Source organism: Desmodus rotundus, chromosome 6 (genome assembly GCF_022682495.2).
Source record: "Desmodus rotundus isolate HL8 chromosome 6, HLdesRot8A.1, whole genome shotgun sequence".
NCBI classification, from domain to species: domain Eukaryota; kingdom Metazoa; phylum Chordata; class Mammalia; order Chiroptera; family Phyllostomidae; genus Desmodus; species Desmodus rotundus.
In genome coordinates this window covers 138,486,959-138,505,172 of record NC_071392.1, presented here as the reverse complement: position 1 = coordinate 138,505,172, position 18,214 = coordinate 138,486,959, and the positions used below count along the sequence as shown (strand labels likewise).

The 18,214-nt window shown below is 41.8% G+C and overlaps 1 protein-coding gene across 8 annotated transcripts in view; it reads right to left on the bottom strand.

Moving 5' to 3' along the window:
- The window catches only part of FBXO38 (F-box protein 38), a 46,355-nt gene extending 37,730 nt beyond the window's left edge, over positions 1-8,625 (bottom strand). For 4 of the 8 annotated variants that reach the window (XM_045184973.2, XM_045184975.3, XM_045184976.3 and 1 more), the window contains exons 1-3: positions 8,470-8,578; positions 3,270-3,366; positions 2,138-2,328 (exon numbers count right to left, since the gene is read on the bottom strand). In XM_045184973.2, the coding sequence (XP_045040908.2) occupies positions 2,138-2,328; positions 3,270-3,335 (257 nt within the window). In that variant the 5' untranslated portion in view covers positions 3,336-3,366; positions 8,470-8,578. Of the gene's footprint in view, positions 1-2,137; positions 2,329-3,269; positions 3,367-3,671; positions 3,950-8,469 lie in introns of all 8 variants that reach the window. The other 4 variants (XM_024576750.3, XM_071221805.1, XM_071221806.1 and 1 more) reach the window with 2 other exon arrangements.
- Positions 8,626-18,214: the final 9,589 nt, after the last annotated feature.

Genomic DNA, 18,214 nt, shown 5'->3' with positions numbered 1-18,214 from the left:
ACTATACTACTACATATTTTATAAATAATGAAAAATATTGAATTTGTTTTCTAAATCAAGTTTTGCCTCTAAAACATTTCCCCCAAATCACTGTTATCCAAACTATTTGCCTAAGTCAGTATTATACTTCCTTTAAGTACAAATAGTTCAGTAATCACGTGAGCCCTTAGAAGAAGAAATGTTACTTTTCCTTCACAGACACATAGTCAGTGGGCTGCAGTTTGAAAGGCAGATCAAATACGTTTCAGAAAATCTGTGTTTGACACAACACACCCAGCAAGGCTTAGGTTTCCTTCAGGGAAACCATGGTTTGCCTCGGTTCACAAAAACATGCTAAGTAGTTATCAAAAAACTAATACACGGGTCCTCAGATAAAAACTCTAGAAGCCTAAAATTACATCTTTTTAAGAATAAACATACCAAATTCAAGTACTCAGCTTAGTTCACAGTTCTTTACATTCTGCCAATTTCCTGCGTGTTTTTTTGTACTAGAATCGAGTAACATCCTTCTGCTTGACTCCCTTCCATCTGAATATTCTGTTTGAACTGCAAAATATTATTTGATCTACTCTCAATTTAAAAAATGGTCCAGTTTGTTCATAATATGTCCTCTCGTCACTCAGCAGACATCTAATACAGGTGCCTGGGAACAGTTTTGCCTATGATTTCTTCTGGAATTTTAATAGCTTTATTTTTTAGTTCATTGATGCATTTAGAATTTAGTTGTCAGATATGAGATAAGAACATGCTTTTATTATTTTCTCCAAATGGTTTCAGGTTGTGTCATTATCACTGAATAATCCATTGTTTTTCCTCATTGATAAAAATACCAAATTTATCATAACTGGATCCTCAAATATATTTGAATCTACATATGTAGCCTGCATATGGAGTCTGTCTGTTTTACCCAACTGTCTGGATATCTTTTCCAATTACAAACCTTTAATTATTGTATATTTTAGAATATATTTGAGTATCTGGTAGGGTTAGACTCTTTTTCCAAAAAATTTTGGCTATTCTAGTAGACTTTTTTCTGTAAGATGAACTTTAGTATCATTTTGTTATGTTTAAGAAAAAAATCTGTTATTTTACTTGTGCCTCCTATTCCCAGACACAACTGAACTAACAAAAACTGCACTATGTCACAGAATCATAAACTAAAGAAAGTAAAGACTAACGCACATTTATATTAGAGAAGAAAAACAAAGTGAAATAAAGTAGCCATGGTTCCCTAAAGGAACTCTGCTACTTTTAAAAAACTTAATTTACAAATATAATACTTTTTAAAACTTCGAAACATTCCTAAGAACTTCATATGAAAATTTCCCCTAGTAAATAATCTAAAATAACTGAAAATCCAGATGCTTACAAAAGTTAATTGCGTAAGAGAAAAACTAGACGCAATCCAGATGTCAGAAAACAAGGGCAAAGATAATTATTGTGTTATATGACTAAATTGGTAATTATGAAGACCATGTAGCAGTATGAAAAAAGGTAGAACATAATCGTCACTATTAACACCAAGCATTTAAGGCATGCAGTGTGGTAAGTGCTTTAAAAGCATTATTTCATTATTATAACACCTTTTTACCTATCATTGGTCCACAGCTAGTAAATGAGAGGCTCAGGATTCAAATTCAGGTCTTCAACTCCAGAGACAAAATATATCAGGGTTTGTCTACCGAATGAATAGGTAAGGACTGAAAGAACAGAGCACGGCAAACTAGAAAGTCGGGTTTTCTTTTCTTTTCTTTCTTTCCTTTTCTTTTCTTTTGGTTTCTTTAACTATTGTTATAATGCAGTTTGGACAAAAATATGATTAAAAAAAGATTCTGAAAAACGTTATCACAAAACAACTATCATGTGTGCACAGCATATGGTGATGACGGGTACTGCTTCACAAAACCTTGGTTTCAATCACATACTATCTGTCTACTGAGCAAAAATGTGTTTCTCACTATGGGCTGCAGTAAAAAAAGACCAGAACACTGGCTTATGTACACACAGTACTGTAATAACAAAAGTCAGATCTTCCCATCAATAAAAATTCCAAGAAGCCTGGAATGTTGACAAACGTCAACATTCCTAGAGAATGGCTGTTCAACACAACTTTCTACAACAAAAGAAATAATCTTACCTAAAAATATGGCAAAGCACTTCATGCGAAAGTTGATTCATATAGTCCTTTGTTTCCTCTGATACTGTTTCCTCAGCAATGTCATTATTCATGAGACACGTTTTAACACTTTTCTTTCGTGGACCCATTGCTGTGTTATCTCCAGTATCAAAGAGCAAATCTTCCCTCTTGGTTACTTGAGTTCGAAGTACCTGAAAGCAAGCAGAGAACAGAGCAGACTAAAGCAGCAAACCAGAGGCAGAAATTATCCCTATAAAGCCTAGGTAAAACAACATTTATTTTAAAATATAGACAGACAAAAGTAATCACAATAGTACAGACCATATCCAAATTAATAAAAATAATTATACAAGAGATACAGAACATCATCTTCTGAAGGGCAGTAGAAAATATAAAACTGAATTATTTAAAATAAGCAAAACTCTAAGGAATCAGGAGTCCCGGATTGTCATTTGTGCTCCTAATAAATTCAGCCAGTTTCACCAAGCACCCATTTCTTCAAATGTAAGATCTCTCACTTCCCACTGTCACTTCATTGCTCTTCCCATCAGTTTCCCCACAATACTGCTCCTGCATCCACTCCTACTGGCTTTCAGGCCTCTGTCAGCCCTCACCTGGGCTACTGCAATGGCTTCCTAAGTGAGGTCCACTGCTGTATTGTCAGGCCCTGGAGCAAAGCCTGCCACACAGTAGGCCTACAATACATAATTTGCTGAATAAATGCTTACCATACCATACTCCACACTGAAGCTAGAGTTGTTCTTTTTTTTTTAATTTTTAAAAAGATTTTATTTATTCATTTTTAGAGAGAGGGGTAGAGAAGGAGAAAGAGGGAGAGAAATATCAATGTGTGGTTGCCTCTTGCATGCCCCACACTGGGGACCTGGCCCACAATCCAGGCATGTGCCCTGACTGGGAGTGGAACTGGCGACCCTTTGGTTTGCAGCCCGCATTCGATCCACTGAGCTACACCAGCCAGGGCTAGACTTATCTTTTTAAAACATTCCTCTGATTGCATACTAAGTGATAAGAGCAAGATGTTGAATTTTCATAAAAGAAAAAGGACAAATATGTTTATGTTTTCATGGGGTATTTTTCGAAGGATTGATGATAAAATATAAACAGTGGTTACCTCTGGGGAGTGAGAACAGAGGTTTAGAAAAGTTGGAACAGGTTTACTTTTCATATTCTTCTCCATTGTCTGAAAATTTTAGATTGGTGGTGTATACCTTAAAAAACAAACAATGACCAAATCAGCTTACAAGGAACCCTAGATTCTAGGATAAAATCTTTCCAATCTGGTCTCAAGCCACCTTTCTAATGTCATCCTTTCAACCCTACCTCTTGCTCCTTCGGATACTCAGTTCCCCCACACAAACATTATCTTTCATCCCTAGTAAGCTATTGACGCTGACTAGAATGCCCTTCCCTTCCTTTTTTTTGGCCTAAAGAGCCACTAATTTATTTTTTAAAAAATCTGCCTTCAAAATCTAGTTTAAATATTAAGTCCCCTGTGAAAACTTCTCCTACTCACCCCCTCTTCTGGGCTCCCTGGGCACTTCTGCTATAGCAACTTGTGTAGTATTTTACTCATCGTGTCTTTGCCAGGAAAAGGAAAAGAAATTCAACCTCCTGCCTCTAGGTGGTAACAAGTCCTTGCTCATAATAAATCTTCACGTGTCTGATGTATGAATAGCCACCAGTCTTTCCATTCCTCCATATGCATCCAGTCGTTCCAAGGCTGCTAAGAACCATTTCATGTTCCTTTTTGCTACCACAGCACTGAACGATCTCAGCAACAAGTCTGTAACTCTGGCAAGAATGCGGTCAGATGTTACTCTAATAAGGACACATCACAAACAGCTGCCTTGCACATATGAATGACTCAACAAGACGATTAACTAGTACAGATCAATCAACCATGGATCAATTCTCTAGCTATCGTATTTTAACACGTTTCACCATTAAGAATCTTCACAACTCTAACTGTTCACAGACACCATGTTCTTAACTTTTGATCCTTTAAATAAAAAGCTTTCTCAGCACTTCTCCCTTCTTTTCTTCACCAAACTCACACCACTTATGATTTACACCCTCATCGATGATCCACCTTTAATTGTCCCTTTTTATTTTGCAATGCTGTGGCTCTGTGTGAGTCAGATTTAGTAGCCCTGGCAAACAACCTACCTTTGAATTTCTAAACCACGTAGTTTGAGTTCATAAAAGTTCACTTGTTTGGAACTCAGAGAAACATTTAATCACACATATGACATTATACAACATCATAGAGATGTTAGGACTTCAGCAAGCCCACAAAAATCTGTTGAACCTACAGTATGCACTAACAAAATTTTAGGTGAAATTGTCTATTTCCCATATCATGCCTAGAATTAAAGACTTGGTCATGTCAGCTACCTATTTGACAGTAGGCAGAGTAGTGACTGCCCTCCCTCCCCCTTACTCCAAGCCTTTGGTGGGGAAGGGACTTGTGGAGATGAACGCTGGGGTAAATAACAACTCCGTCCTCCACCCAGGGCCTCCACAGCTTAGGTCCTATAGACAGGGCAGCTCCAGCAGTCCTCTCCAGTCCAACTAGGTGGCCCGGAAATGTCCAGGAGATAAAAAGCTTCCTCATTAAAGACTATGAAAGACTTCCCTTGCCACCACTCAAACTCTACAAAAGACACCAGAATCGTTTCAACAAAACACGGCATCACCTCCACTAACATGAACTATCAGCTAGGCCACGCTAAGCATTTCATCCCAGGCGCTGAGTAACAGAGGCCTGGTGACCCTGCAGGCGAGGCATACAAAGTCCCAACTGATGATGGTGTCTCTCCTGTACGTGCACACCCTCTCTTAATTGCTTTTATTTCAGTGGGATGGGAGATATAAGCAAGTGAGAATAGAAAATTATCACGACTAGCTTTCTATGTCTTGGTTTCTTCCTACCCTCACCTCCAAATCATCACCATTTGCCACTCGAGTAACTAAATGAAGTAGGAAAGGTCCAAACCAGCAGCAGGTAAAAGGGCAAGTGGAAACGAGAGAAATTCCAGTTATCAGCAGCAGATAAAGATGACACACTGGAGCTGGCCTGCAGAGGAGCCGGGGAGGGACTTGTACAGAGCTGAGTATACATAACAGGTGAGTATAAACATGTGAAGACTATATAGTGCACAGCACTGCGTATTTCTAAAGTTAGCAAGTTCTGGGGGCTTAGGCCCTAAATCTCAAAGAAACGGCATTCTGACAGAATTGCAGAATCACAGAATGTTACAAGTTGAAGGGGCCTTCACAGTTGACCTAGACACACACTTCTTAATTTTGGGGGGGCCCTGAACCGATATGTGACTATGATGAAAGCTGTATCTCTTCGCCCCCAGAAAAAACAAAACACACCGAGACCCATGTACGCTGAACTACACACGCCCACAGTTTCAGGGGCTTCACAGACACAGCAAAGCTCACCCAGAGGTCCCTGTCCAAGACTAGCACCCTCAGTTTTCAGATGGACAAATAGTACCAGACAGGGTGAGTCACCTGTCCCAGGGCATAGATTAAGTGTCAGATTTCAGGCTGGGATTAAGACTTCCCAACCCATACTGCACCTGGGCTGTCTCCCTGCATTCCAGAGATACACTCAAATGCTTGCAGATGGCCTTCTGGGTGTTGTGACAGAACTGCTGCTGACGGCAGCCTCCTTCACACATTGTTTTGTGGTCTATCTACGGAAGGCTTCCACACAGTAGCTCACAACAGCGTGGGATATCCTACTTCCGCAGCTGTCTGTTTGAAGGACCTTAGCCACAGGAAGCATTATTTTTGTTCTAGAGGCCCAAGTACATCCTAAGTACCAATCCTGTGTTATTTGTGAGTACTCTTTAAACTTGGATCCTTCCATAATACAATTTCTCTTGGGCATGCATGCTCTTCTTTCAGCCTGCCAGTTCAAAGCTCCTCCCATCCCAAACGGAACTACACTATTCTCTACTAATTCAGTTCCTTCTGGTTGCTCCCAAATTTATCCCAATCTTTCAATCCTTAGCCCTGAAGGTTAGCTCCACTTCTTGTAGAGGAGCACCAACATTTCCTTGCTTACAAAATCAACTCACTTTCCTTTTAATCCTCTATTTCCTTTATAGAGGTTTTAACACTTGTTCACAATTCTCACAGCATGATACCTACAAAAGACCTACATAAACTCACTCCTTTACTGTCTCAATGTCACACCTAAAAATCAAGATGGAACAGCCATCTTGTCCACATTTTCCATCCCTAAATTATTCTATTTATTCCTTTCTTCAATCACACCAGCCCCTTCAGGATATGTATTTGTCTCTTATTATACACATTACCGGGCAGAGAGAAACACCTTACAACTAACCAGAGAACTTAGGTACTTCTTCTTTTTTGAAATGTTCACAATTCTGTATCAACTTCTCATTCTGTATCTAACTAAAAACTCTGGCAAATCCTCTTCTTGACTGCTACTATCGATCCACCCTTCGAGGGTAGGTGGTGACAAAGTCTTCCTTCCATGAAGCTTGCCATCTCCCAATGGAGTTAGACTTTTAACACCAGTATCTCACAACTCATGTGAAACTTGCAATGTCCTCATCACCCTATCTGGTCAAGGGCCTCCCTGCCCTTCCGGTTTAATGCCTTTCTTCAGCTTCTATGGGCTTCAGCTTACTCCCATCAAAGTAATCTCTGGCATGTCACTTAGTTTGGCCACATTTCTCACATCAAAAATCATCAATGTCTCCTACCTAGGATGGCCTCTCTTTCCTAAAGAAATGTCACACCATATCCACCAAACTGCTTAGATTAAAAAAACAAAAACACAAAACAAAAATAACAACAGAATTAAGTACAGAAAGGATCAAGAATCATCCAGTCCAACCCTTCGTTTTCCAGATAAGGAAAGTGAGGCCCAGAGAGGTAAGCGGGGTTGCCCTAAGTCATAGAGTCAGAAAATAGCACTTCTTGATGAAGCGAGGATCCAGCTCTTCAGCTCTAGGGCAGGTCCCATTTTATTTCACTGTCACTTTACCACATTGAAATAGGGTTGCTCCTTTTTCTCCTATTCTATGTTAGTACCTTTTTTTACTAAAGTGTGTACCTCCAGGGCACACAGTCATTTAAACAAACACACACACAAAAGCCTATATTCTTCAGCTAAAGAGGACATAAGAATTACAGCGTTGCAACTTTTAGAGTGGGAAAGAGCCTTAGTAACTCTCAAAAATGAAAGTTAAAAATTACAAGCACAGATTTTTCAAGCTACATGACTATATATGCACCCTCCAAACCCCACTTTTCCCCTCCCCCAGAAAATCTGGATATGATAGAACCATTATTTCGTTCTTTAGTTGTGCTGGGAGTATGGGAAAGGGGATTAAGAACCAATGACCTAATTCAACACCTTCATTTGCCAGATGAGAAATCTCAAGTTCGCAGAGAGGAAGATATTTGCCAAAGTGAACAAGCAAGTTTAGAAAAAGTCTCCTAGTTTTCACACTGGTGTGTTCTACATCGCTGGTATGGGTTTATAAACAAAGTCCTCAGGGCCGAGATTCCTCCTGCACAGGAAGCACGGGGACCTTCCCAAATGCCTTGCCCTGGGCCGGTTTGGGGTTTGGAAAGAAACAGGGTAGGCATCTCTCATCAGTGACCTCCAGGCTAGAAACACAGGCTTTTCAGGCCTGTCTCCAAGGAAAAGATTCGGCAGGGAAGTAGAGAATCTGACTCCCTGAGCTAGGAGGGACATCAGAGGCACCCAACACATTCATTGTACCTACAAGCAAACTGTCACAGAAAGGGCAATGGACCTGGGCAAAGTGGACGAAGTAAGACTAGAACTCGGGGATCGGGATCCCAGGACTGGCCGCCTCTCAAGAACGTATCCGTTGGGTCCTGCTCATGGATATTCCCTGCGTACGCTGGGTACAGGCCTTTTTCAATTTACTGGCTTAAACACTGACTTAATATTAACGCCGTGGAACTCGTGACGCCGGGAGTGGGATGGAGTCCCCACGTCGTCCAGGCAAACAATTCCCATTTTGCTCAAGAAATCGAGAGCAAGAGTGTGCTCCGAATGCTGGTATCTTGGGCCAGGTTCAGACAAGGAAGCAAGCCCCACAACGAAGGCCTAGAAGGCCAAGAACCACAAACCCAATCCCTGCTTTCCCGGGAGCCACAGGCCCGAGAGGGGCCGAGACCGACAGCCCGGGCGGTCGGGAGCCCAGGAGTCCCCATCCAGCCGCCGCACAAGCCCCCGGCACCGCGGCCCTCTTCCCGGCCGCGGGACCACCCGGCCGCCGCCTCACCTAAGCCGGCCCTCCGTCTGTTATTTGTGGTTGAGAGGGAGGGAGAATCAGGACCGACGATTCCCGCGGCCCCCACCGCCGTGCGCTTCCGCTTCCGCCGCCGCACAGGCATTTCCGGAGTGTGGTTTCCCGGAGACTGGCCCGCACCCGGACCCTGTTGGGCGTGGGACGCAGGCGTCGCTACACTGCCGCCATGTTAAGAGTGGCATCTCAGGAAGGGGTGGGGCAGTCCTTTCCCTTGCCAGAGTCACCGCCTCGGAAGCGGCTAGAGTCCCACGCCAGGGAAATAGTAACGACTGGTGATTACAGCTGTTTGGACTGAGTACCTGTACTTAGTGGTCAGCAATGCAGGGTTTCAGGCAGAAAGAGGTGGTTCAAGTAGGAGTTCCGCCACTTAACTGGCACAGAGACCAGGATCAAGCACTTCGCCTCCAAGCCTCGGGTTTGTTAGGTGAAGATGGACATCGTTATGATACCTACATAACAAACCACTGCAGAATTTAGTGGCTTAGCACACTGCTGTGATTCTGTGGGTTGACCGGGCTCAGCGGTGCAGTTTCAGTTTGAGGTTGTATGTCAGCTGAGACTGCAGCTAACTTCGGGAAAAACTGGCTGTTGCGTTGTTGACAGACAATTCAGGCTGGACGCCACCCCCCACCCCCCAGGAGCTCAGCTAGAGCTATTTATCAGAATGCCTACAGGCCATCTCTCCCTCTGGTTTGGCTTTGTCACAGGCGTGCGCTTGGCTTCTGGTGGGAAGCAGTCAGGAGTAGAAGGAAGAGACAGCACAAAACTTAACCTAACCTTGGAAATCTCAGAACTTACTTCTGTGGCATTCTGTTGGTCAAGGAACCACTAAGCCAGCCCAGAGTCGAGGGGGGGAAGAATAAGACTTCACCTCTTGCTGAAGGAGCAGCAAAGAATGTGTGACCATGTTTAATTTACCAAACTACCTCATTTGTTTGTTTTTAATTTTGGGGGGTGGGGCATATGTAGATTTTATTAGCACAGGCATCAAAAAGGAAGGCTGGTAGCCCCACCGATAAAAAGTCTTGAATCTGCACATGAATTAAAAAAAAATAGTGGTAAAATATACGCATCATGAAATTTACAATTTAACACTTTAAGTGAACAGTTTGGTGGTGTGGTTGGACAACATTGACACTGTCGTACAACCACCCCACCAGCCCCCTCCAGAACGTTTTCATCTTCCCAAATTGAAATTCTGTACACATTAAAGGATAGCTCCTATTGTAATCCCCACCTCCACTGCCATCCCCATTCTACTTTTTGTCTCTAGGTGTCTCATGGAAGTGGAATCATATGATATTTGTCCTTTACTGTTTGGCTTCTTTCACTTAACATTATGTCTTTGAGGTTCCTTCATGTTGTAGCAGGTCAGAATTTCCTCCCTTTTAAGGGTGAATGATGTCCCATTGTATGTATATTCCACATTTTTCCCACTCATCCATGGATGGACATCTGGGTTGCTCTTCCACCTCTTGACTATTGTGAATAATGCTTCCATGAACGTGAATGTGCAAGTATCTCTTCTAGATCCAGCTTTCCGTTCTTTTGGATACATGCCCCAAAGTGGGATTGCTGGATCAATTCTACCTTTCATTTCTCCATAGCAGCTATACCATTTTACATTTTCACAGTGTACAAGGTTCCAATTTTTGCACATTCTTGCTCTTATTCGTTCATTGTGGGTAATGTCTGTAATACACTTAGAGCAGTGCCTGGCCTATGGCAAAAGCTGCACAAAGGTTAGTGGTTATTATTTGATTGTTCAGAGGCCTCTATCCCTTCCTTTCTTCTCAGCTATAGTTGAAGTTACAAAGTCTGAATTCTCAGTATGTGATGTTTCTGGAGTTCCTTTTAAAGCATCATTAATTCTCCAAGTTACATAAGGAAATCTTGTAAAAGATGTTGTACATAGGTATAGAGCGAAAGAATTGCAGTTTCAAAACCAAACACAAGGTGGTAGATTAGGCAAAAGAAAAAGGAAAGAAGAAAAGCCTACCAGGGAATCTTATAAACGAGCTCTGAGCGAGCATTGAGGAACAAAGCCTTTGCTTTTCATTTTTAATTTGGACCATACTGCACAAGATCAAGGTTATGTTACAAGAAAGTGAAAAGGTTAAGGATGAAACTTAGGAAACTGAACATACTTTCTTTTTAACAGTTAACCTCACCATGTTTTCCCTGTCACTACATCTAGCTCACGTCTTTTAGCCTGATCTCTAGAGGCTAAAATTATTCTTGAAGAATCATTTTAGAGAAATTATTCTTGAAATGAGAAAATCCTTTGAAATACCAAGAGCTATTCACCATCAGCAAACATTTACTAAAAGACCAGATGGGACCTGGGGATGTGTTCCATACCAGGACTGCAGAGGTGGCTAGGAAACTACTTGCTCCTAGGCAGGTGGGAGACCTCCTCTAGAGAGAACACGTCAGTGAAATGCGGGAGATCCTGGCCCAGTGGAACGTCAGATGCCAGAGCAGCACAGAAAGCGCTGAATCAGTCCAGTCTCTGTGCAGCTACACTGGAAATAATTGCAAACACCCTTTTCAACTCACCTTTCTTCCCCTCCCCGCCCCCAGACCCCCGGGCTTCTGTCTCTCTACTTCTTCACTGTGTCTGTCTTTCTCATCCTGGCTCTAGCTCTCCCTCGCAAGTTCTTGTTTTTATTGTGTTAGTTTTTGTTTATGCATTCTCATAATCACCATGTGGCTCCACCAATCATTTTAAATACATCATCACATTGAATTCCAATGAACTCTATGAGGTAAGTGTCACTTGCCCCATTTTACAGGTAATGCAACTCAGGTTCAGAGAGGTTAGGTATTTTGCTAAACATCACATGGCTAGTAAATTGCAGAGAATCGTTGTGAAATTTGAGCAATCTGACTTCAAAACCCACATTCCTACTTACTTAATTGGGCACTGTTGTAATTTTTTTCCCCCAATGACAATCTGATGTATCTTCCTAAGGCATCCTGTGAATTGTGTCAACGGCTCCTTTTTGCTTAGACTTTAAACCTCAAAGCATACACCTGTACCTTGTTTATGAGACAGCCAAGGCCCCAAATGCCTTGGTGGCAGCCTACCATTTCCACCTCATTTCCTTCACAAACTCCACGTCCCAGCTGCACAAGGGACTCACGTTTGCACTCACACACCTGTGACTTTCCTGCCCTTGGCAGAGTGAACAGGTTGCCCATATAGGCAAAACGTGCACGAACCTCCTTTCCTGTTACCAGGAAAGACATGGAAGATGCTGTGCCCTGGGTCCAAGTAGGGGCGCCCCATACTGGGCCAGAAATGGGTGGTCCTTAAATTCCAAAAGTAACAAGGAGAAAACAGTTGTAGTTTTCAAAAGCTGTTTGTGTTTTGAGCCTGACATGGTTTATTCATTCATTTAACAAATATTTCCTGAGGATTTGCTCTGGGGGTAGGCATTGGACAGGGTGTAAGGGAACAATTGTGAGAAGTTGGTACCTTCGTTTTGGTGAGGGGAGACAGACAAGTAACCATATAGGTGAATCGGTTTCTTAAAAATAAGCACATGGGCAGGGGGATTGGCATACAGTTAGGTTTTGTTGAGTAAAGGAATTAATGAATGGATAAATCCAATATACTCGAATTTTCCTTTTAAGCATTTAAATTTAACAAACAAATAAATGTTACAAATGTTATAAATGTTATAACTCTAATCAATTAAACATATAAATATGGCAAATGACAACTTCTCCTCAAAATGCCAAAAATAATATAGATAAGTCTTATTCTTTCAACTTAAAGTTCTAAGTTTAAACCAATACCCAATTAAAAATTTCAAATTGGAATTATAAACATCATCCATCTCTCTTTAATATGCCATATTTTCTTAAAATATGACAAATAGTTTAAATGAAAATTATAGACTTTATTAACACAAAGTAATCATATAGATGTGATTTAATCATTTCTGTGCTTCAATTCAATCTTTTGGGGGTTATAAGACAACCACCTACAGTCATTCTGTTTCCCAAGTCTGGGGATTGCAGTAGCATATTGATCGGAAGAGTGTCTGGCTGGGCCTCAGGATTCTCCTCACCCCCAACGCTTTCCCTTCTGGTTCATGAGCTGTCAGGACATAGGCCTGGTGTGGTAGCAGCCATGATTTCATCATGTATATGAAGTGTGTATGGGAGATGATGAAACCAGCAGTTAATGAAATTCATAGACTAGCAGAGGGCAGAGATGAAGAGGAAGACTCCTGGTATTGCTTAAGCCTGTGGATACTGCTCTGTTGAATTAAGACCCACCTGGGCTCCTCCTACTTGCATGACCCCACACATTTCTTGTCTGCCCTAAACTAAGTTTCAGCTGGATTTTTATCACTCTTAACCAAAACACTGACATATTTCTTATTCTGTATTAACCATTATTCCCCTGTATTATCCCAGATCTTCATAAAACTCTTTTGCTCTGAATAGCCTTGAAAGTAAGGCAGGAGATAATATAAGAAGAACTCTGAGAATGCTCTGCTGTTACCAGCCAGTGTCTAGCATCCTGGTTCCCAGGAAAGGCCTTTTAGCACTTAGGTAGGGTGGATAGTAAACCAACACAGGGAAGGAGGAAAGCCCTTGAAATTCTAGTATCATTTCCACTGTCTGGGAAAGAAAGCCTTGAACCTGTGTATTCATCCCAAGGCCTGGAAGGCGGAAGAGGAGGGAATCCACAGTGCCCAAAGAAAAGGCCTATAGCACAACTTCAGTTAATTGCCTACCTCTGGTCACTATCTGTTTTATGAGGGAGAACAAAAAGGCCTGGGGTCCTCTGACATTAGGACAACAGACCTCCCATCATCTGTGGGCTGGAAAGTCAAATCATTTTGTATTGTTATGAAGTGTGTTTTCCAGGAGGCTTAGATCTCTGGGTGACATTTCCTTGCTTTCCACCAGGGTAGTAAAGTGTTTCAGGTCCTGGGAGTGTCATAATTTATTATGATGCAAATAGATTGCATAGTTAATTGTAGTGAAGGCAGGAAAATAGCAGGGGGTGGAGCTTCAGACAGGCCTGAGGGCAACCTCATACTCAGAGGGTGGAAATGTGGCATCCAGAAAAGATAGTGCCAAAGCATCTGTTGTTTTTTTTTAAATTTTTATTGTTATTCAATTATAGTTGTATGCCTTTTCTCCCCATCCTTCCATCCCACCCCAGTCAAACCCCCCTCCTTCCCCCACCTCCACCCTCCCCCTTGATTTTATCCATGTGTTGTATCCTTTATAGTAGCTCCTGTAATCCCCTCCCCTAGTGAGGGACAAATACCATATAATCTCACCTTTAACTGGAACATAACCAACAGAAGAAAAAAGCATCTGCTGTTTTTGCTTGACTTGCATTCATTTCTCCTGTCAACGGTGCCAATATTTCTTTGGGGAGCAATTCTTTGCCCTTTTCTAATCCTATACTGGGGACTGCCTCACCCTGGCTCCCACAATGCTTTGTGAGTCAGTTCACTTTAATGAGAGTTAGGCATGCTTGTAGCCCTAACAATTGATTCAGGAATCATCCCAAGGATATAGGTTGAGTGGGGTGGTGATCAAAGCCTATCTGAGAATGACAACAACATCCAGGAAAACATGGATGGATCCAGACAATGGAGGGAAAAATTTCTGGCAACATTTTTTGAGACACTGGATCTAGCCATGTCTGAATTCAGAGATTCCTCTGCACTTTCCAGGAGTCATGGAACCCACCCCCACCCCCTTGCCTTTTTTCCTTTCATTTACTTTGAGTTGGATTTTCTTTTGGATGTTATTCTTCCAAAAAAGTTCCATATACTATTTGATATATGTGGTTTTCCCACTAGAGGGTGTAGCTCACCCACTGCATTTGTTCGGAAAGGTAATGCCGGGCAGGCAAACATTTACTGTAGAGTTATTGGAATGGTGTGGGTCCCAGCCAGAGAGCTCACATTCCTGACAGGGCCTTGTCTTAGAAGTCCTGGGGGAGTGGTCAGATGACCAAGGCATGGATACAGGAATGGACAATAGAATAGGACTAAGGTGCCAGGTGAAGACTTGGTCTCAAGAACCACGAAGCTTCCCTAGTCTTAAGAAGAAAAAAGGTGAGCGCAGGAATAGCAATTAGGTTTTGTCTTCCACACCAAATCTGGTCACCAGGGCATGCCTGGGGTGCTGGATTAAGAATACATCCAGCTCAGTGGAGTGTACGCACCATCATCGGTTACTGGTATCTGGTCTGGGCGTGGGGAGAAGCAGGGAGATTGGATACGACAGATACCACCCATTTGTGGGTGAGATGTTTCTCAACAGCAGTACCACTGGCATTTCGATGGCTCAGTCTTCACTGTGTGGGACTGTCCAGGGCATTGCAGGGCCTTAGTCCACTGGATGCTAGTAGTTCCCCTCCAGCCATTGAGATGAGCAAACATCAAGTTCCTGGATATTTTAAATGCCTCTTATGAGAATAGTACTGCTCCATTTGAAAATCATTAGGTTTGAGCAAGATCAGGTAACTTTGATTTAGCTGAGGATTGAACTAGAACTTCAAAATTCTTTTAAGAATAAACAAAAAAATGATTTTTTTAAGATCCTGAGACCAGACTGAGCTTACCTTCAGAAAGGAGTAGGGATTGAGAATATAGATGGAAATGAAGACTCTCCAGCAATGCCTATGGGAACAGGGAGCCAAGTAGAGCCTCAAGCAGGTGATAAAAATGTCTTCCCTGGCTGAGGAAAGTGTAGAGGAAGCCTCAGCTGTGGGGGAATGGGTGCCCTGTTAAGCATCAGTGTCTTTTGGGATACCCTCATTTTACTTTAGGGTTCCATTATCTGTGGGTGTTTCTTTGGTCAGAATGTCTTTAGATGACAGTTCTCGGAGAGCTGCCCTCTGTACCTTGGAATCCGCTAAATATCAGCCAGCCTATATTATTTTTGGAACAAGGCAGCATATGAGTCCATGAACAAATAAATACATGAATAAAATATTCCCTACCCCCTAATTTAAGAGTTCAAGTGCCACCTGTTTTCATATTCTTGATGCCCCTGTCAATGCCCCTGGAGAGGGGAGAAAAGGCAGTTTGAGCTAGAGGCATAACATGGCAGCCACTTTCAAGTGTCACATTTGTTGGTGCTCGCTAGCCAAAGACCACCAGAAACACTTCAGTTGAACTTGTTATTCATTGCTGAGAGAGAGAACACCCATGATAAGCCAGAAGGCATCTCATTGAAAGGGCATTAGAAAGGATGTAGGGTTAGGGATTGTTAGGTTAATTTGGGGAAATTTTAGGGAAGACTGGCTTTGCTCTGGATTGGAGTCCCTCAGGAAGTGGGAGTAGTTCTGTAAGTTGGCATCCTAAAAAGACTTATTTAGGAGGAGGGAAGGATAGCCCAAGGCTAGAGTTGAAATTGGTGAGGCAGCAGCAGTCATTCATATTAGTCCAGATAAGGGATGTTGGTATTTGTGGGTGGGATATCGTTTGTGTTTTGCCTGTGTTCACACATGCTTTTGGAATGGCATTATCTTTGGTTACAGACTGGCTTTGTCAGATGTTAATGTTCCGCAGAACAGGAAGGCCCAGCTGTGAGTAGGAGGCCAACCTGTAGCAATGTCAGGTTCAGCTCCTGGTTATATCATTTCGTTTCATGTAATTCATTTTCTTGATCCCTCACTGGTTTATAAACTGCACAAGGGCCCAGACCTCTTTTGATTACCCCTGAAGATGAAGAGTCTAGCCAAGTCTTTCAGTCTCCTAAGTATTAAAGATTATCTGCTGAATAAATGAATGAATTGTCTAGTTAGCCTGTCAGACTGATGTGCTTAAAATCAGGGGTCACTTCTATTCAGCTCTTTATTTCTAGAAACAAACACAGTTCTGGTGCAGCTCATTAAATATATATTGAGTTAAGGGGAACTTTCCATAAGGTAAGATTTATTGATTAAAAAAATAAGGTAAAATAATAAATTACACATTTTGAAGGAAAGATGATGCTCCGTTCAAACGGGTTCACTCATGACAAATGAAGAAAAATCATGTCACGTCCGCGGTTTTTAGCATTCTCCATTGTACTGAATATGAAGAGTGAAATTCAAAGCTCTAAGAGAAATTGACATAAATATTTTAGAGATCATTGGTAGTAATAAAACCTTTCTTCCTCCTAGCCTAGCTGTGCTACAATAAGCAGTTTAAGGGAAGAGGCCTTGATTTGTGAGCTCCTGACTTATAAATAGCCCATAGCTAGAGATTTGCCTCTCCCCTTACAACCCCCTCACCCCAGAGACACCTCTGCTTTGTAATCATGCTGAGACCTTACTATGTCTTTAGCAAATTTGTAAGCTTATATGTTAAGAAATGAAGGGAGGGGAAAACAATGAATCACTGAGGAGCCTCGGAAAAATCTTTTTAGTTTTCTGAACCAGATATTACCTTACCTGTAAAATGATCGAAATGATGGCTACCTGCTGAGATAGGGTGTATATATATGTATCAGGCACGATGCTAAGGCCCCTTCATGCATCATCTTTTTCAATTCTCATAGCCAACCTCTCAGGTAATTACTGAGGTTAAAGGACACATGGACAAAATCAAGGGGGAGGGTGGAGGTGGGGGAGGGAGGGGGGTTTGGCTGGGGTGGGGTGGAGGGATGGGGAGAAAAGGCATACAATTGTAATTGAATAACAATAAAATTTTTTTAAAAATTGACAAAAAAAAGACTTCAAAGAATTGGGGGAGTAAGACAAACAAAACAATTCTTCTGGGGTGGTGGCTCTGACTGCATTATGCAGAGGCTCTGTTTATATTATTTTTCACAGATTATTGGGTATAAAATGTGTTTGACACACACACAAAAAGATTGTCCTAAGTCTTAGAGTTTAAACAGAAAAGCTGAAATTCCAACACATGTCTAGACAGTTTTCATTCTTACCCACATACTTGGTTCTCAGAGATTGAACCAATACACATAATAAAATTTTTAAAATTACCTATAAAGGGTGCTTTAAGTTTAAAAATGCTTTTTATACCATTATAAATTTATTGTCCCCCCAAACCACATATGTATGTATGTATGTAATTCAACAGGTGCTTAGGGTGTGTACTTGATACCAGATGTTGTGTTAAGTGCTAGGACTAAGTTTCAAACCTGCCTGCTGACTCTGTGGATCTTATGTTTGGCGATAAGCCAAAAATAAAGAAACAGGAAAATAAAATATCTGGGAGTTATACATAAGACTTACAAAGCAAACCGAAGCCTATTAACATGGAAACTATCAGAAGCAAATCTGTTTTAGGTAGGATGGTCAGGGAAGGCACCTGTAAGGAAGAAATATTTAGGCTGAAACCCAAATAATGAGGAACTAGCCCTGTGACCAGCATGGAGAAAACATTCCTGTTGGAGAGGACAGTTTGACCAAAGGTCCTAAACCAAGAAACAATTTTGTATATTTGAAAATGTTGCGAAAAAAGAATCAGTGTGGTCCGAGCCTGTTTCGCAAGTGAAGCAGACGTGCAATATGCAGATAGTCTCAGATCTGTAGACAAGAACTTGAGGTTTGGAGGGATCTAGGGACTTCCCCAGGTCACTTAACCCTGCGGAGGGGTTCACCCCAAGGTGTCCTGACCACATGCTGAGATTCCATGCTTTAGTCTATTCTTGAAAAGGGTGATTTTTCTTACAGCTCTGATTTTCAAACATTTTAGGAACAAAGCCTTTTTTCAAATAAGAT